This window comes from Martes martes (genome assembly GCF_963455335.1).
Source record: "Martes martes genome assembly, chromosome: 7".
Taxonomy (NCBI): domain Eukaryota; kingdom Metazoa; phylum Chordata; class Mammalia; order Carnivora; family Mustelidae; genus Martes; species Martes martes.
This window is the reverse complement of record NC_137894.1, coordinates 130,707,470-130,727,613: the sequence shown is the minus strand read 5'-3', so window position 1 is coordinate 130,727,613 and position 20,144 is coordinate 130,707,470. Positions and strand designations below refer to the sequence as shown.

The 20,144-nt window shown below is 40.3% G+C and overlaps 2 protein-coding genes across 9 annotated transcripts in view; both read left to right on the top strand.

Moving 5' to 3' along the window:
* PTGR2 (prostaglandin reductase 2) overlaps nt 1–4,828 on the top strand; it is a 28,584-nt gene extending 23,756 nt beyond the window's left edge. For 4 of the 5 annotated variants that reach the window (XM_080809627.1, XM_080809629.1, XM_080809626.1 and 1 more), the window contains 2 exons: nt 2,027–2,066; nt 3,566–4,828. In XM_080809627.1, coding sequence (XP_080665753.1) covers nt 2,027–2,066; nt 3,566–3,642 — 117 coding nt within the window. In that variant the 3' untranslated portion in view covers nt 3,643–4,828. The remainder of the gene's footprint in view (nt 1–2,026; nt 2,067–3,565) is intronic. The other variant, XM_080809628.1, reaches the window with a different exon arrangement.
* A 1,339-nt stretch (nt 4,829–6,167) lies between these two features.
* Nucleotides 6,168–20,144, top strand: part of ZNF410 (zinc finger protein 410) — a 39,074-nt gene continuing 25,097 nt past the window's right edge. Inside the window, exons 1-3 of one of the 4 annotated variants that reach the window (XM_080808269.1) lie at nt 6,382–6,462; nt 17,693–17,884; nt 19,140–19,320. In XM_080808269.1, the coding sequence (XP_080664395.1) occupies nt 19,288–19,320 (33 nt within the window). In that variant the 5' untranslated portion in view covers nt 6,382–6,462; nt 17,693–17,884; nt 19,140–19,287. Of the gene's footprint in view, nt 6,463–17,692; nt 17,885–19,139; nt 19,321–20,144 lie in introns of all 4 variants that reach the window. The other 3 variants (XM_080808270.1, XM_080808268.1, XR_013967106.1) reach the window with 3 other exon arrangements.

Below are 20,144 nucleotides of genomic sequence, written 5' to 3'. Positions count from 1 at the left end.
AGAAACAGGCTCCCTGCCAAGCAGAGAGACCGATGCGGGGCTCGATCCCAGGACCCTGAGATCATGACCCGAGCCGAAGGCAGAGGCTTAACCCGCTAAGCCACCCAGGCGCCCTGATACCTTTTTTTTTAAAAAGATTTTATTTATTTATTTGACAGAGATCACAAGTAGGCAGAGAGGCAGGCAGAGAGAGAGGGAGAAGCAGGCTCCCCACTGAGCAGAGAGCCTGATGCGGGGCTCGATCCCAGGACCCTGGGATCCTGACCTGAGCCTAAGGCAGAGGCTTTAACCCACTGAGCCACCCAGGTGCCCCTACTTAAGATACTTTTATGTTATTTGAGTTTATGATAGCAAACATTAGCTTCATAATAAAAATTACTACAAAATTGTACTAAATGTTGTAAATTAAGTTTTACTCCCAGGTGAGTATAACCTCCTAATTGAGAAACTCTCTCTGGTTAGTCCCTTTACCTAAGATTTCATTAACCTTTACATTTCTTAGACTATATTACAAGATAAATATTTGTTTTTTTCCCAAATTTTAATATTCATTACTTTAACAAATATTTATGGAATGCTACTATGTGTTAGAAGCCATGCTTTCTCAAAAATCTTATAAGCACTTCTTTGTACCCCTAACCCTCTACCACCATACTTCTTTTGTTCCCTCGCCGATATTCTGAAGAATCTTGGTTGGTGGCTGAAAATCAAGAGTTATTAATCTGGGGTCTAGACCCTGACCTAGGATGTTCTTGAAACTTGCAAATCATAGACAAAATTATATGTGTGTGTGCTTATGTTTATGTACTTTTTTTTTGGAAAGAGGTTGTATAGTTCGTGATATTACCAATTGAAGATGAGAAATGGGAAAAGAGGATTTTATTTTTAAAAGATTTATCTACCTATGAGAGAGAGAGAGAGAGCAAGCGAGCGCATGCGCATGTGAGTGGTGGGGAGGGGTAAGGGAGAGAGAGAGAATCTCAGGTAGACTTCCTGCAGAGCCCAGAGCCTAGAGCTGATGCTACACTCAATCCCATGACCCTGAGATCATGACCTAAGCTGAAATCAAGAGCCAGATGCTTCACTGACTGAGTCATCCATGAGCCCCAAGAGGACTGTATTTTTAAAAATCATTTTATAGGAAACTTTTCTGTGCTACCTCCAAGAAATGAAGAATGTCTATTTTTAGACAGAAAGTTTAAATAGCATTTCTGCCCTTTGCAAAAATGAAGAATATTAAAATTGACCCTGAGCATCTCAGGGTTTAAAGGTGCTGACACCCTCCCCCTCCATGCAGTTGAAAATCATGGTGTATCTTTTGACTCCCCCCAAACTACTAATAGCCTACTATTGACCAGAAGCCTTACTGATAACATAAACGGTTGATTACCACATATTTTGTGTGTTATGTGTAATTTATACTGTATCCTTTTTTTTTTTTAAGTTTATGTATTTATTTGAGAGATAGTGAGAGAGGGAACACAAGCATGGGATTGTGGGGGGGGGGCGTTGCTGGAGAGGGAGAAGCAGGTTCCCTGCTGAGCAGGGAGCCTGATGAGGGCTCATGACCTGAGCCAAAGGCTGACGCTTAATGACTGAGTCACCCAGGCACCCTATACTGTATTCTTTATAATAAACTAGGGAAAAGAAAATGTTATTAAGAAAATCACAAGGGAGGGGTGCCTGGGTGGTTCAGTGAGTTAATAAGCCTCAGTCTTTGGCTTGGGTCGTGGTCTCAGGGTCCTGGGATCGAGCCCTGCGTCGGGCTTTCTGCTCAGGAGGGAGCTTCCCCTTCTCTGTCTGTCTGCCTCTCTGCCTGCTTGTGATCTTTCTCTCTGTCAAATAAATAAGTAAAATCTTAAAAAAGAAAGAAAATCATAAGGGAAGATACATATATAGTACTGTACTGTGTTAAAAAAAATCTGTGTATAAATAGACATACAGTTCAAATCCATGTTGTTCAGGGTCAGCTGTAAATAGATACATTGAACTTGAGAATACTATATGTAGCTGTTTTGATTTACAGATCAGAGAGACTGTGGTAAATGGATTGGAAAACATGGGAGGTAAGATGAATGTAGATTTATTTATTATATGCATGAGCTTAGCACAAATACTCCCTTTTTTCCTTGAATTCTACTTCCCTGGTATTTTTTTCTTTTTAAATCATTTCTTTCCTTCCTGTAAAACCATTCTGCAGGTTTACTTAAATATCTTAATCAAATTCCATTAAAGTTCAGCATAGTGGTATATAAGAAGTATTGTTTTCACATTTCAAATAATAAATGTTTCTTTGGTTTTGAAACAATTTATGAAAAAATGTAACAATCATGAAAGTCATTTAGCTTCTAGGTAACTTTTTCAGGTTGAATGGTTTTATTTATTTATTTATGGGGGGGGCAAGCATGCAAGTCAGTGAGCTTGAGGGATGGGGAGGAGCAGAGGAATAGGGAGAAGCAGGGTCCCTGCTCAGCAGGGAGCCCCAACCCTGGGCTATCCCAGGGTCCTGAGATCTTGACCTGAGCCCAAGGTAGACACTTAACCAACTAAGCCACCCAGGTGTCCCCAGGTTGAATAATTCTAAGGCATCGTGACATTATATTAAACACATTTTCAATATTTAGGTTTCTTTCTTTTCTTTTTAAGATTTTATTTATTTGAAAGTGAGAGTGAGCATGAATTGTGGGGCGGGAGAGGGAGGAGAGACAGGAGAAGAGGCAGGGAGCAGGGAGCCTGCCCTTGGGCTCAGTCCCAGAACTCTGGGATCATGACCTGAGCCGAAGTCAGCTTAACCAACTGAGCTACCCAGGCACCCCAGATTTCTATTATCTTTAATAGTTTTTTTAAAAAAAGATTTTATTTATTTATTTGAGAGAGATAGAGAGCACAGGTAGGCAGAGCATCAGGCAGAGGGAGAGAAAGCAGGCTCTCTACTTAGCAGGGAGCCTGATGTGGGGCTCGATCCCAGAACTCTGGGATCATGACCCGAGCCAAAGGCAGCCGTTTAACCTGAGCCACCTAGGCGCCCCTATTTTTTTTTTTTAAGATTTTATTTATTTATTTGACAGAGATCACAAGCAGACAGAGAGGCAGGCAGAGAGAGAGGGGGGGAAGCAGGCTCCCTGCTAAGCAGAGAGCCCGATTCGGGGCTCGATCCCAGGACCCCGGGATCATGACCTGAGCCGCAGGCAGAGGCTTTAACCCACTGAGCCACCCACGCACCCCAGCGCCCCTATTTTTAATAGTTTTTGAAAAATTGTTTTTGCTGACATTTTATCCTCATACTTACTTATTCTAGTCTTCAGACTCTAAACAGTGAATATTGAGGTAGATATAAACATTTCTAGTTTGGGTAAAAAGCACATTTTTAAGATATAAATTGGGTTAGTTTATCTTGTAACTTTGTCAGTGTTTCACTTGAGGCTTCTTTTCATGACAATTTCCTTCTAAATATTAAAATCATTGCAGAAATTATTCAAATTAAATGTATGTGTTTGTACTGATAAACATGTATGATAGTGATATTTATGTTTTCATATAATCTAGGTTTTTTTTTTCTTTCTAGCTGCATTCCAGTCCATGATGACAGGAGGTAACATCGGAAAGCAGATAGTTTGCATTTCAGAAGAAACCTCTGTGTAATCTGTATAAGCACCTTCATCAAGGAAATACACAGATTTCTTTCCGTGCACAAAGATTTTTTTTTTTAAGATTTTATTTATTCATTTGACAGACAGAGATTACAAGTAGGCAGAGAGGCAGGCAGAGAGAGAGAGAGGAGGAAGCAGGCTCCCTGCCAAGCAGAGAGCCCGATGTGGGGCTCGATCCCAGGACTCTGGGATCATGATCTGAGCCGAAGGCAGAGGCTTTAACCCACTGAGCCACCTAGGCGCCCCTTACACAAAGATTTTTAAGATACATTAAAAAAAATTCTTAGAATACAGATAGTTTTTTATTTAAATTGATTATTGGTACTATCATCTAGTTGCATAACATAAATTTTTCCTATATCTTCAATATCATGTATGTTCTCTATGTCCAGCATGATTATTTACAGTAATAGATTAAAGTCAACATGACCTATTTTTCTTTCTTTTACTAAAACTGAGACTATATTTGATATTTGATCAGATATTCTGAAACCATTGGAGATTTGATACAACTGCTTAATGGATCATACTTTATAAATCAATTTTTACAGTTAATAATTTTTATTTAAAATAGAATGCTTGAGAAGACGCATAGTAAATGTATGTTGACCTGAAAATGCTTTACGTAATTCTCGAACTATAACTTGGTGTAAGAATAGAATTGGGATGGCTTTTCTATATTGTAGTTCCATGGAAAAAGGATTTAATGGCAGAGCATATGTTGGGACTTGGGGTAATTCAGAGCTTGTGGAGCAGTTTTTAGGATAGGAGAGCAGAGGCTTTGTGTTGAGAAGATAAATAACAGGTCAGTCAGGTTGATGAAGAGACTAGTTTATCACAGAGGATTATCTGTGTTTTGCTAAATAATTTACTGTATAGCCTAAAAATTCAAATACATATTGATAAAAGTATGTTTGTTTTAGGGTAGCAGTTACGTACTGTCAAATAGTGTAAAGATTTTAGGGCAAATAGGTATAAATATCACTTGAAGTTTTAGGTGATTAGAAACATTTGGCAACAAAGATAGCTTTAGAAAATGACAGGACTGACTGAGTAAATTAACAAATGGTTGTAAACATGAATGTTCAATATCTAATGTACCTCTAAATAAGAGGGTTTGCTTCATGATTATAATCAACCCTTTACAACAATAAAATTGAGGATATTTTTCAAGTGTTGTGCTGGTTTCTGGTCACCTTTTTCACCCTGCTATATACTTTTGTCTGCAACATTGTAGGAAGTAGATTCAAACTGTTAGTAATCAGTCACTCCAGTTGACCTATGTCCTCCTTTTTTTTTTTTTTTTAAAGATTTTATTTATTTATTTGACAGACAGAGATCACAAGTAGGCAGAGAGGCAGGCAGAGGGAGAGGGGAGAAAGCAGGCTCCCCGCTGAGCAGAGAGCCCGATGGAGGGCTCGATCCCAGGACCCCGGGACCACGACCTGAGCCGAAGGCAGAGGCCTTAACCCACTGAGCCACCCAGGCACCCCCCCCCCTTTTTTTAAAATAAAGATTTTACTTATTTATTTGAGAGAGAGTGAGAACTACAGAGAGAGAAAGAGCACACAGAGGGAGAGGGAGACAAAAAGCAGAGTCCCCGCTGAGCAGGGAGGCAAGGCTGGGCTCCATTCCAGGATTCTGGGATCATGACCTGTGCCAAAGGCAGACGCTTAATTGACTGAGCCACCCAGGGGCCCGTCAGTGTCCTCTTCTTGTTTTATATACCTTTCCTGGACCTTTTCATCTCCAGAGAGCCCTTCCTCTGTGGTCTGTATGTTGGTAACTCGCAAATTTGCATCTCTATTTCTGACCTCTTACTTGAGCTTAGGACCTCCCAATCAAAATATCCTGTTGGCATCTGGGATAAACTGTTTTATCTAGAGAGGAATTACCTTCCTCTTACATATTTCTACTTTGTTTTTAACTCACCATTGTTTGCACAACCAAACTAATACTCCCTCACTAGTTCAGGTGCCTGTCATCAAGGCTTGTGTTTAACCTTGAAAATGCCTTTCTTAGAGAACTCAGAGCTTTAATTCCCACTGCCACTGTCTTAGTTGAGTTCCTCATCCTGTGGCACACAGCAAGTATTTAAAAATTAGTAATTTCAAAAAGTCTCAACCGCATAAAGCTCTAACATGTGGTGGCATCCAGCCTGGAACTCAAGTGTTCTAGTCCTCAGTGTGGGTATTCAAGAGCTCTTTCAGTCCTAATATAGGGAACCCAGACTCTAGGGAGTTCATTTTACAAGAAAAGTTGTACACCTGAGTTTCAATTCTTACCCCGTCCCGATTGCGGTGCAGAACTAGATTCTGCAAGTTCCTTTTTCAGTGAAGCTTTGAGGTCCTCTTCAGTGAGAACGTCGATAAATGTTTCAGTAGTTCTCTCTTTTTCCATGGCCCCCATTGTAACTAGTTCTCATCTCAGCTGACAGGAAAAACTACCCCATCTGCTGCTGCAAGGAAGCCGTGACGTCACGGCTGGAACGAACTGACCCGGTTTTTCGGGTTTGGCAGACGGCGAGGCCCCAAGTGATGGAATGAACAGGAGACGGTAGACCACAGCTCCGGGGGTGCAGGGGCCCAGCCCCGCCTGGCCCCCGCCGGCCCTGCCCTCTACGCCTGGGGCGGAACCCCGCACGGGCGGGGGAGCCGAGTCCAGCCTGCGGCGAGCGAGTGGGTGTGAGCGTTGGGGGCCGGCCAAACTTCCTGTCCCGCGCTGCCGCTGCTTCCGGCGGGAGCCGGAAGACGCTGTGTGTGGACGGAATTCGGGACCGCCTGACGGCTAGCCGGCTGCCCGGGACGGGAAGGTGAGCTCGGGCTGGGCCAGGCCACACCCGCGCAGCTCGGTGGTCCCGGAGAGGGAGGGAGGCAGTGCGGACTCCTCGGCTGCTCGGGCCGAGTTCGCCTCGGGAGAGGACAGGGAAACCGCCCCCCCACCGACACCCCCTCCCAGATCTGGCGGGCCCGGGAGCGGCCGGTCTGAAGCCCTACGGCTTCGGCCCTAACCCTCGCGGCGCTGGGGCCGCTGTTTCTGCTCTTTGCTTGGTTTTGGGGGCAGGGGCTTAGGAACAAGACGGTCCTGAGAAAGCTGGAGTCAGCAGCACGTCCCTAAGGGCGGGGGCTGCTGGACTGCACCCGCAGCCTGGCCCTGCCCGCGGGCTTTGGGGCCTTCCACTAAGGCTGTTGCAGAGGGAGAAAGAGGATGCCAAGAGCACTGTGCCCTGGAGATCTCAGCCCAGAGCTGCCGTCTTCTTTCGTACGTCCACTTACTTCCTGGGTCTAGAAGGAGGCTACCGGCTCTGAGGGGCTTGGCTGCTGGCTTCTCCTTAGCCTGTCATTGCAAGTCGAGGCTGTGGGCTGTGTTTACAGCCTGTGCGCATTCGCTGGTTGAATTTATCCTGTGAAGTTTCTTCAGAGAAAAGAATGCAATTAGTTTATTAAAGTTTATCCCAGTTGCTCATGAGGCCCTGAAATGCACCATTTGGAAGTTAAATATTACTAACCTGGGACTTAAGAATTTGTACTTTTTCACTTTGGCACACAGATCAATGTAACATATTTGCAAGGAGAGTAAAAGAAACATTTGGAATAGAGTCCGTGGCATTTTGTTGTTGTTAGGGAATGGAAATTCCACATTGTGTTATTTTAGTGTAGACGGAGTAGAGTCAACCGAGCAGAAGATTTAGGTTCTAATTTTTAAAAAGTCTGCATTTAAGTAAATGTCTAATTTTTGACAAGTTACTTAATCTCTGGTGCTTTTTTTCCTCCTGTGTGAGTGAAGAGGCTTACCTATTTTTTCAGCAGATAAATCCTGAAAGCTTAGTTTGTTCAAAGCATCATACTAGGTTAATGAGAGTTAGAATGAATAAATTCAGCAACCTTAGCCAGTGAAAAAAATATGCAAGTAGACAACTACCAGCCAAGGCAGGATGGAATCATTGCCACGGAGAGATGAAACAGTGTGTTGGGAGCACCAAGGAAAAGACAGATTTGTTTTGCTTGGAGGGAAGGGACAAGTATCTTAGGAGGATAGCATTTGAATTGGAATTTTTTTTTAAGATTTTATTTATTTATTTGACAGAGAGAGATCACATGTAGGCAAGAGGCAGGCAGAGAGAGAGGAAGGGAAGCAGGCCCCTTGCTGAGCAGACAGCCTGATGTGGGACTCGATCCCAGGACCTTGAGATCATGACCTGAGCCGAAGGCAGAGGCTTAACCTACTGAGCCACCCAGGCACCCCTTGAATTGGATTTTAAAGGCTGGAAAGGATTTCAGAAAATCGCAACTGGATTGGGAGTGTTTATTACTGGTCGAAGAACTATTCTAAGCAAAGACTTGAGCACTGAAATAGGCTGATGTGTTCATTCCAAAAGCCAGTCCATGTGGGTGGGAGTAAAGAGTTAATTGAAAAATATGGACAGCGCTGTAACTGGAACAGTATTTGAGGATATATTGTGAATATTTGAAATGCCATGCTTAGGAATTTGACTAGTGTTCTGAGGCGCTGAATTTTGAGTGAGTGGAGAAACACAAGCATTTCTGTGTTTTGGAAAGATAACTCAAGTGGCTACATTAAAAGGTGGATTGAAAAGGGGAGTTTTTAGGGCATGGTGACTGGTTAGAAGCCTATTTTTTTTAAAAAAGATTTTATTTATTTATTTATTTGACAGAGATCACAAGTAGGTAGGGAGGCAGGCTCCCTGCCAAGCAGAGAGCCTGACATGGGGCTCGAGTCCCGGACCCTGGGATCATGACCTGAGCTGAAGGCAGAGGCCTTAACCCACTGAGCCACCCAGGCGCGCCTAGAAGCCCATTTTAATTGTGTAGTTGAAAGACAATGAGATCTAAACAGGGTATTACAGGAGGAATAAGTTTGGGGGAATTAGAACTCCTGGGATTATTTAAATATGGAGAATGAGAGACATCATTAAAGACCTAGAATTTGCGGTTGAGTGGGTAGAAGATTGGGCAATCATTTAAATGGATAATACAGGAAGAAGAACAGGTTTGGTGGTGAAGATGATAATCTGGATTATGGACATTGTTAGGTTTGAGACTGATATCCGTGAGGAGATACTCAGCAAGCGGTTAGAAATAAAAATTTGGAGTTCAGAAGAGAGGTCAGGAGTAGAGACAAAAATTTTGGTATTATTTGCATGTCATTCATTCACTGTACAGATGTTTCTTCAGTGCCTACTAGGTGCTTGCAGGAAGTTTGTATGGAATTCCTTAAATCTCATAGTAAAGCCAACCTTAAGAGTGTCACAGTATCAGAAATGACTATGGAGACCTAAATTCCTTATGAATTACATACAATATTTTGCCAGGCACTATGATAGGTAGTGGAAGGTAAAGTTGTGAGGAAGACAGATTAGTTCCTGCCTTTGTTTATGGAGTTTACAACATACAGGGTAGCCAGACGAAGAATGAATTCCAAAGGAATTAGAAATAGCAAGACGCCTGGGTGGCTTAGTCGGTTAAGTGTCTGCCTTCAGCTCAAGTCCTGATCCCCAGGACCTGAGTCCCACATTGGGCTTCTTGCTCAACTGGGAGCTTGCTTCTCCCTCTGTCTGCTCCTCCCCCTGCTTGTGCTCTTTCTCTCTCTGACAAATAAAGTTTAAAAATCTTAAAAAAAAAAAAAAGAGGAATTAGAAACAGCAGAAATAGAGAAAAAAGTTGGAAGTTTGGGGAATCTTCTTTGGATAAGGTGATCAGATGAAGCCTTTCTAAATGAGTTGATAGTTAAACAGAACCCAGAAGAATGAAAAAAAGACCTAATCAAGGTAGAGAGAGGTAAAAGTGTTTCAAGGTAGAGGAAATGACATGTACACATCCCTAACATTAGAAAGAGCTTAATTTGTTCAAGGAACTAAGATGGCTGAAGCTTGGTGAGCACATAAGGGAGACTGACTCTGGAGTGTGGTTGGAGATGCAGGAATGGATCACATAGTTCTTAGAGGCCAGGATAAAGAGTTTGGATTTTGTCTAGGTGCCTTGGGAAGCCACATAGAGTTTCAGGTGGGTGAGTGATATAATAGGACTTGCATTTTAAGGTGATATTTACTCCTGTCAAGAGAATGGAATGGAAAGAGGCAAGAGTAGAAGCAGGGAGACCAGTGAGGTGGCACTACCAGTAGTTTAGGACAGGTACTGATAGGGCCTGTGACAGGGTGGTGACAGCAGAGATAGAAGTAGGTGGGTTTGCTGTCTCCTTAGGACTTGCAGCTGGACTGGAAATTGGGAGCAAAGGAAAGAAAGTAGTAAAAACAACTCCTAAATGGGGTGAATGGTGGTCCCATCTTTTTTTTTTTTTTTAAGATTTTGTTTATTTATTTGACAGACAGAGATCACAAGTAGGCAGAGAGGAAGGCAGGCGGGGGGTGGGGTTTGGGGGAAGCAGGCTCCCACTGAGCAGAGAGCCTGATGCGGGGCTCGATCCCAGGACCCTGAGATCATGACCTGAGCCTAAGGCAGAGGCTTTAACCCACTGAGCCACCCAGGCGCCCCATGGTGGTCCCATCTTGAGTGGAGGGGTGTAGTGAGTGGGGCTGGCAGGGCGTGATGGGAAACGCGCTTGGGAGAGAATTCATTTCGGACATGTTAAATTTGAGATGTCAAGTTGTGAAGTAGAGATGCCAAGTAAGCAATTGCATATATGTCTGCAGTCAGAGGAGCTATCTGGGCTGCAGATAAAAATTTTGGTGATGAACGCAAGGTATTGCATGGAAGCGCTGAATAACTACTATATGCCTGAAACTAATATTGCACTGTATGTTAACTAATTGGAATTTAGATAAAAACTTAAAATTGGAGACTCTATCAACTAAAGCCGTAAGTTTGCACTAGGAAGAGAGTGTAGCAAGAAAAGAGAGCCTGAATACTGTCCTGAGGAATATTAATATTTAGAGGCTGAGCGCGGGAAGAGTACAGGAGCTAACAAAGAAAACTGGAGGTGTGGCAATGAGGTAAGAGTAAAATGAGGAACATGTATCTTGGAAGCAGAGAGTGTAAGTGAAGTGTTGGAGGAAGGAGGCAGTGCCTCTAAGGGATAATGCCAGTTACGGCTCTGGTTGCAAATGACCAGTTTGCTTCAGAAGAGGAATCTGTAACAAGGATATGGGCAGCTCGTGAGATCAAAGTAAACGATGAAGACCCTGGCTTCATGAAGGTCAGGAACGTGAGCAGCCCCAGGGAAGGCTGCAAGCAGCATTACTGGCATGAATGGGCCACTGCAGCCGTTTTCAGCCCTTTGTTACTTCTTTTAGAATTCACATTCTGAGGGAAAGTGTCTGATTTATTCAATATAGGTCAAGTGTCCAACAGTTGGCCAGTGAAGAAAAGAACACCTTCATCTACAGTCTCACTGAAGGATGTATCCAGTGGGGGAGGAGACAGATCCCCAGACGGGACATCAATCTGTCACCTGAGCAGGGGACATGAATGTGGGACAATTGAAAACAGTAGTTGTTCATTGCAAAGGTCAAGTAAGATGAGGGCTGCAAAGTGTCCCTTGGATTTGGTAACGTGAAGATCTACGGTGACCTTTACAAGAGACGTTTTAGTGAAGTGATGGGATTGGATAGTGATTAGAGATTTGAAAGTAGAGACAAATCTCTTGATAAAATTGGCTCTGAAGGATTGCAGAGAAATGCGGAGGTGACTGGAATAAAAATGGGGGCTGTAGGCATGGAACACCTAAGCAGATCTGAGAAGGAAGAGGGAAGGCCCAGGGTGAATCCTATAGTTTCTAAGATTCATTCTGGTTTCACAGTTCTCCAGTTCTCCTCCATTCCAAATTTCTTTCACTAGCACCTGTTAACTGCTTTGTTAGAATTTAATCAGCTTCCATAGTATGCTAGATAATGGATATAAAAAGTTACTTTTTTTAAGAGATGATTCCTTTAATTGTCAGAGAGAGAGTGTGTGCATGCGTACGAGTGGGAGTGGCAGGGAGAGGCAGGAGCAGGCTCTCCACTGAGCAGGGAGCCTGATGCAGGGCTCAGTCCCAGGCCCCTGGGATCATGACCTAAGCCCAAGGCAGATGCTTAACCCTAGTTGTCCCTAGTTACTTTTTCTTTCCCTAGGACTTTTTTTTTTTTTTAAAGATTTTATTTACTTATTTCTCAGAGAAAGAGAGAGAAAGAGAGAGAGTACAAGCAGGGGGATCGGCAGGCAGAGGAAGAAGCAGGCTCCCCACTCAGATGCTTAACCAACTGAGCCACCCAGACATCCCAGGACTACTATTTTATACCAAAATTTAAACTATTTTTTTTTTAAGATTTTATTTTTATTATTTATTTATTTATTTGACAGACAGAGATCACAAGTAGGCAGAGAGGCAGGCAGAGAGAGAGAGGGGAGGAAACAGGCTCCCCGCAGAGCAGAGAGCCGGATGTGGGGCTCTATCCCAGGACTCCGGGATCATGACCTGAGCCGAAGGCAGAGGCTTTAACCCATTGAGCCACCCAGCTACCCCTAAACTATTCTTTTTTAATTTTAATATTTTTTTAAAAAGATTTTATTTATTTATTTGTCAGAGAGAGAGAGAGTGAGCACAGGCAGACAGTGGCAGAGGGAGAAGCAGGCTCCCCGAGGAGCAAGGAGCCCGATGTGGGACTCGATCCCAGGACGCTGGCATCATGACCCGAGCCGAAGGCAGCCGCTTAACCAACTGAGCCACCCAGGCGTCCCTTAATTTTAATTTTTGATCATGGTAATTCTCTACCATTGGTAGAATTTTTCTTCTAGTTTTTTCATCTTCAGTGAAGCATTGTTTGGGTCTGTATTTGTGGTCAGCCGCAGGTGGATATGCAGGGAACTGAGAAGTGGATTGGTTACTGACTGGCGGGATCACAGTGTTTCTCAATTTCTTCCCTCTTTTTTCTAACCCGCTCTTCTTTCTGAAACTGGGTCAAGGTCAAGGCATTTTCTACCTCTCTAAAATAAGAGTAGTGTTGATACTCTAGGCTTTGTTTTCCTAGGGTGGAATCACATTGCTTTTTAGAAGTTGACACAATGATCTTCTGTTTCTTTCTTGAGGCAGAGCAGTAAAAGCCCCTGGTCATTTTCCCTTTGGAATATACTCCCTTCTGTATGGCAGTCAGGACTGAGGCAAGGTACACCTGTACCAGCTCTGTTCTCCTCTTGCTTGTTTAATTTATTTTGCCTTGGTTGTCTTGCCCAGTATTTCTCCTTGTAGCTTGCATTAGTTTTAGGCCATCTCTACCCTCCCAACATGGTGTTACCACTAATTCCTGTCTTGTGTGAGGATTCAGGTAATTTCAGTTTCCCCAAGACTCTGATCAATGATAATTGCTGATTGTAATATATATTTATGGCAGGTTTATATCAATGGCTTTACGTTTTATGGCTGAGTATCTGTTTAACATATATATACATGTGAGACTTTTGAAGATACTTTATACTGTTTTTCAATCTTTGGGATATAATCTGTTAAGTAGCTTTTGAGATCAGTTTAGTGAGTTTTATTTTTAAAAAATTCAGAGTGCATGAGATTAGTATAGACTAATTTTGTTTCATGAAAATGTGTTATTTGTATGTGTCTCAGTGAGTATTTCATTCTCTGGGGTATGATGGCAAATTTATCTTACTGTGATTTGCAGTCAGTTGTTTGAAAACCACTGCTTTATAGGAAATTTGGACTCAGTAATAAGAAAATAAATTTTTTTTTTAAATTTCTTTTTTTTTTTTAGATTTTAATTTATTTATCTCACAGAGATCACAAGTAGGCAGAGAGGCAGGCAGAGAAAGAGAGGAGGAAGCAGGCTCCCTGCTGAGCAGAGAGCCCGATGCGGGACTCGATTCCAGGACCCTGGGATCATGACCTGAGCCAAAGGCAGAGGCTTAACCCACTGAGCCACCCAGGCGCCCCCCAAAAATTTCTTTTTTTAAAAAAGATTTTATTTTAAGTAATCTCTACATCCAACATGAAGCTCGAACTCCTGACTCCTAGATCAAGTGTCACACACTCTACCAACTGAGCCAGCCAGGCGCATTTCTTAATCTTTTAGAATACACAATGCATTTGAAACATTTACTTGTTTCTTTTTTTGAAAAATATTATTTATTTGAGCTAGAGAGCAGGAGTTGGGGGAAAAGGCAGAGGGAGAAGCATACTCCCTGCTGAGCAGGGAGCCCAGTGAAACTTTGATCCCAGAACCCTGGGATCATGACCTGAGCTGAAGGCAGATGCTTAACCAACTGAGCCACCTAGGCGCCCTATCTACTTGTTTCTTAAGCACTTATGCAGAGCTTTGTTTCTGAAGAATTTTGTGATTATTTCTATTGACTGATACATAAATAATCCTAGGGTAGATTTGTTTCATCTGTATTTCAGATTAATTTCCTAGGGTCCAGAAGATGAGTAGCCTGCCTAGGTCTCAACCAAAAGGTCAGAGGCATAATTTAGACTTCTGTTTTAGAGACCTTGGATTTTTTTTTTTTTTAATATAGCTCAGCTTCCTTATTTACTTTTTCAGCTACTTAATGCATAATTTGCTGGATGATATTGAGTGTACTGTAGAAGAAGTATGCAGTTAATCAGACTTCAATTCTCAGGATTTGTTTATTTGGCTAAAAACAGAAGGAGAATTGTTCTCAGAATGGTCTAGATCATAGATATTGCTGTTGTCTTAAATCTGCTTTGCTTCTGTTATGAGTTTTTTGTTACCAGTTTATAGAACTTTTCAGGGCTTTCTGTGTTCTTTGCTTTGGTTCATTGCAAAGGTTTGTATTGCCTGCATTCTTTTTAACCTTTAGGTTGACTAAGGGATAACATATTAACATTTTCTTCTGTTATTAGCTATTAACATAATAGCATTGTCAGAGTCAGTGGATTTCTAAAAAATGGAATTTCTGCTAGACCAAGGTTGTTTTCTGTAAGTAGTCTAATGTGCTTTTGGTGGCCATAGGGAACCATGTACACAGTAAAAATTCTGTTGTTGCCAAGAGTAGAGGGAGAAAAGGGTTTGACTAGAACTACTGATTTCATATTTATTAATGATATCTTTTAGACCAATTGCTGGGTGTCTGAGATCATTTTGTTTTGTTGTGAGCTCTTTATCCAGAGCCATGATGCCTTATTTATGATTTGTGGAAAGTATGATTTGATGGGCCTACCCTTGGTTGCTGACTGTTAAATGTCATTATCTTTTTTATTATTTATGGGGCTAAATTAGTAATTTTTCTAATTTGAAAGCAAATAAGGATATAAATTTTGCCTACCAGGTAAAGATACAAAATAAAATAAAAAAAAAGAACAACTATTAGGGTTCACATTAAAGAACTTGGAGTGACCACTCAGTATTGCATTTCTAGTCTCTTATCTTAATAGCATAAGAAAGCCTGGGAAGAAATATCCTTGAGATCCATAATTAATTAAAAATTGCTTCCTTTTGAATCAGAGCAGAGCCTTTCACTCCGCTGTCATGCAAATTGCATTTAAAGGAAGAACACTGCATTGGACACTATATTGGTCCCCATACTGGCAATTTTTTATTATAATTACTCTAAATATACTTTGACATAAACCTAGGTAGTAATTCTTATCCTTCCTGTGCTGAAGCCCCCAGTAGCTCTTAATCAACTACAAAATCAAAACAAATTTACAAATAATTCAGTAATAACAGCAATAGGGTCAGTGGATTTTTAAAAAATTAACATATGTTGAACCAAGATTGTTTTCTTTAAGCAGTCTAATATATATTTCTTTTTAATCCATGAGTAACTGACATACAGTGTTAAATTCGTTTCAGGTGTACAACATAATGATTTGACAATTTGATACATTACCACAATTTGAGACACTACTTAGTGCCCACCAAGATAAGGGTAGTTATCATCTGCCACCATACAAATTTATTACAATATTAGCAGTCTGATGTTTTGATGGCTCTAGGGAACCACGTAGGTAGTAGAATTTAGGTTATCAGGATTATATCAGTTGTTGCCATGGATTTATATCTTTATTAATAAGTATACAGTTGTAAACCACACCCTAAAACAAAATTCAAAATAACATTCATATTATGTGGTAGAGATGTCGTTCTACTGAAGTGCAGTACTTAATGTTGAACTTAATAGTGGAAAGATTTAGCCTTGGGTTCAATAATATATTTCCTGTTTCTACATTTTAACTTTAGTAATACTATGCAGAGAATATAATACAAGGTATGTATTTGAAGTGTCAAGACATTGTAGCAGCGTGTGATAATGGGATCTCACATGTAACCAAAACTGACTAAAGTCCTTGAATGCCAATTTTAATGAGGTATTGTTAGAGAACAGCAGAGTTAGTGTTGCCTTGTTCAAATGAGGGTGAGATTTGTGTTGCGAATGAGAACACACAGAATAGGTGAAAGTTTGTGCAAGTTGTATATCTCATAAGGGGCTTGTATCTAGAATATAAAAAGAACTCTTACAACTCAATAATAAAAAGACAACTCAGTTTAAAAAGTGGACCAGTAATCTGAATAAGTATTTCTTCTGAAAAGACGTATCAATGGTCTATAAGCACATGAAGAGATTCTCAACATCATTAGTCACCAGGTAATGCAACTCAGAACCACAATGAGTTACCATTCACACCTGCTGGGAGGGCTATAATAGTATGTTGGTGAGGATGGAGAGAAATCCACTGCTCGTGGGATTATGAAATGGTGCAGACACTTTGGAAAATAGCCTGGTAGTTCTTCAAGAGGTTAAACATAGATTTACCATATGACCTAGCAATCCCACATCTAGGTGTATATCCAAAAGAGTAAGAACATATGTCTACTCAAAATGTTCATAGCAGCGTTATTCATAATAGCCAAATTGTAGAAATAATCCAATGTCCATTAAGTGATACGTGGATAAATAAAATGTATATCCATACAATAGAATATTGCTGGCAATAAAAAGAAATTATGTACTGATTCATGCTATAAGAGGGATGAACCTTGGGAGCATCATGCTAAGCGATAGCAGCCAGCCACAAAAGATCTCATGTATAATTCCATTTATGTGAACTGTTTAGAATAGGCAAATCCATAGAGACAGGAATTAGTGGTTGCCTAGGCCTGGTCGGGGAGGGTTTGGGAGGAAATGGCGAGTGCTTGCTGATAGGTACAGGGTTTCTTTTTTGGAGTGATGAAATTGTTATAAAATTGATTGTGGTTGTGGTTGCGCAACTGTGAATATATTAAAAATAATTTAACGGTACTCTTTAAATGAGTAAATTGTATGGCATATGAATTTTATCTCAGTGAAGCTGTTACTTAAAAATTTGCATTGCGGTTTTTGAAACCTGTGAAATGATAATGGGAATTGAGAATAGAAACAAATTTAATTGCATATTTGCCATCACACTTCCAGCTAATATACATGGCGAGTTGCTGTGTTAAAGATGAGGTTTACACAGCTTGATAAGGTACTGAGTGCCCCAGTATCTTGAGGCCAGCCTGCCTATGTTTCTCTGTCCTACTAGTCTCTCTTTAGTTCATATAGTGCACATACAAACCACAAATGTGGGCAGCAGATTTGGGCAGAACTCAGTTATAATACGGATACCCATTTGTTTCAGAAAATGCTCATGTTAACTTTTTGAAAAATTATTACTGAAATGACACTAAAATAAAAAGATACCATAGATAACCATGGACCCTTGAGAAGTGGTGATCTAGAGGTGGCAGCTTTCTTCTTTAAGTTGTTATTACAGCTTTGCAAAAGTATCTAAGAGCCAGTATATGATTTTTCCCTGTTCGGTGCACATATTCATAATATTCATAAACCTTTTTTTTTTTTCATTAGGTGAGGATAATGGAAACGCAGCCAGCATCATTGATTTCTAAGAAGCCTAACAAATATAAAGGGCAGCAAATAGTTGTCTAGTTTCTTAGAGATTTTACAATCTTGGAAACTCAAGAGTTTGAGGAACCTTAAGAAAAACCTGAACAAATATTTGGTTATTTCTTGGCTTCTTGAGATGAACTGGAATTGGGGAGAAGTAATTTTTTTTTTTTTTAATTTATTTGACAGAGAGATCACAAGTAGGCAGAGAGGCAGGCAGAGAGAGAGAGGAGGAAGCAGGCTCCCTGCCCAGCAGAGAGCCCGATGCGGAACTCGATCCCAGGATCCTGAGACCATGACCTGAGCCAAAGGCAGAGGCTTTAACCCACTGAGCCACCCAGGCACCCAGGAGAAGTAATTCTTAAACCCTGGTGTTTCAAGGTCAGATGTAGATAGATGTAATTGCTATTTATGCCAGCTGCTGTGTGGGTGGGAGTCCAGATTCTGCAGCTTAATAACTTGAGCACTGAGCCTTGGTTCCTTCCTCTGTGACAAAGAGGGATGAATAAACAGCATTGAACTAGTATGTGTAGGATTGGAATAAGAAAAACATGAGAAAGGAAAAGTCAGAGATTTATGATACTTGATTTTATGTGGGAAACAAAGGACACTTTCATTTACGTCTTGTGAATTGTTATTTTTTTTTTTAATGATTAAAATGAGGATTTCTGGAAGCTAGCAAGGGGGAGAGGAAGGAACCAACAGAACAATAAACATTTATTCAGGAACTTCTTAAATGCCTTTTTTGTAGAGTAAACCTACCTTATTCTAACTTTCCAGTCAACTTTGGTATTAATTGAAAACTCCCATCCTGGGTGCATTTTACACTGCACAATTATTTTGTGTATGGTAGTGGTCCCAATTATAGCAACAATTGTACAAAAGACAGTGAACTCTTTTGTCAAAAGTCTGAAAAAAAATAAAGTGATAAGAAGGTAAGAATTTTAATTATGGGATGACAATAGCTGCATCAGGGTCCCAAGGGTCCTACTTTTGGGAAACACTGTTCAGATTTTGACTCTGTAACTACTTTTAGAAAGATGAGGAACTTGAGAAAAGAAAAATAAGTCATACCAGCCTGCCACCTAATATAGCTACTATCATAGTTGTATTAATTTCCTTTTATTTTTCCTGTTCATATCTTAACTAGTTTTAATAATAGCAAGTATATAATTTTGTATTTTGTTTTTGTAATTTAACATGTCATTAGCACTTTTTGTTGTTGCGTTATTTTTATAACCATATTTTTAAGTGACAGTGCTATAATTTAATTAACCATTCCCTAAGTGTTGGGTATATATGTGTATTTATATCTTGCTTGCAGTTGTTTATTATTATAGATGCTAACATGAAATTCTTTAGGCATATACTTTTTCTATTTTTAAGACCTTTTCTTAAAATAGATGAGTGGAAGTAGAAATTCCACAAAGTACAACTTTTTCTTTTCTTTTTCAAAGTACAACTTTTAATGGGTTTTGACATCTGTTGGGCTTGTTCTATTTTAAAACAAGTGTTTTGGGTTGAATTCTGTATTTGCTTGCTTGTTGTGATTTTTAGATATGTAGACTTACCTTTGTTTATTTAGCTACATTTTTCTACTCCTCTAATTCTCTCTCTCTCTCTCATCCTTTTTTAGGCTAAATTGACTACCCATCCAGCACAGCATCTTACAGGAAAAGCATAGCATTTCCTAGAGGAATATGAGCATAACAGGAAGGTGTCATTGACTGAATTAAATTTTTAACCTGTCCCCTGAACAGCTACAGGATTTGGAAGCTGAATCAATGTTATCAGATGAGTTAGAATCCAAACCAGAGGTGAGCCCAGGCAGTACTATCTATCTATCTGTCTATTTGTATTTTTTTGTGGGGTATCTTCCAAGGTTTGTCCTTAAGTCAGGAAGTCAGTAAACTTCTGTAATGAGCCAGATAGTAAATATTTTAGGTTTTGTGGGCCATATGGTTTTGGTCGTTAACTACTAGTTTATTATTTTTTCTATCACTAAGTACTTTCTCAAAGATTTAAAAACTCGTTTTATCTATCAGTTTTTATGTTTCTTTAAGTAAGTGTAAGTTATTATATATCTAGGTAATTATGTAATGACAGAAATTTTAATAACATGTGGATGTATATATACATATATAAATATTTACTACCACAACCATTTTTCAATTAATTTTATATATATCTGAAAGTGTTTTCTTTATAAATGTAATCAGAGGATTTAAACATTATTTATTATTTATTTTATTTATTTTTTTACGTGGGCTCCATGCTAGGTGTGGAGCCCATCACAGGGCTTGAACTCATGACCCTGAGATCAAGACCTGAGCTGAGATCAAAAGTTGGACACTTAACTGGCTGAGCCACCTGGGCACCCCTAAACATTTTTTGATTTTTTTTCATTTCTCTTGCTTTAATTTTAGTACATCTGTGTCACATAGTGGAAAGGTCAGTGAATTTGGAATCAGATGATAAAAGCTTGAAGACTTACTTCCCCTACTAGTCATGTGACCTTAGATAAGTCGTTTGATGTCTTCAACTTGATTCCTTAGCTTTATTTATTTATTTATTTTTGATTCTTTATCTTTAAAATACATGTTCAATCTTACTGGGTTATGATGAGGATTAAATGAGCCAA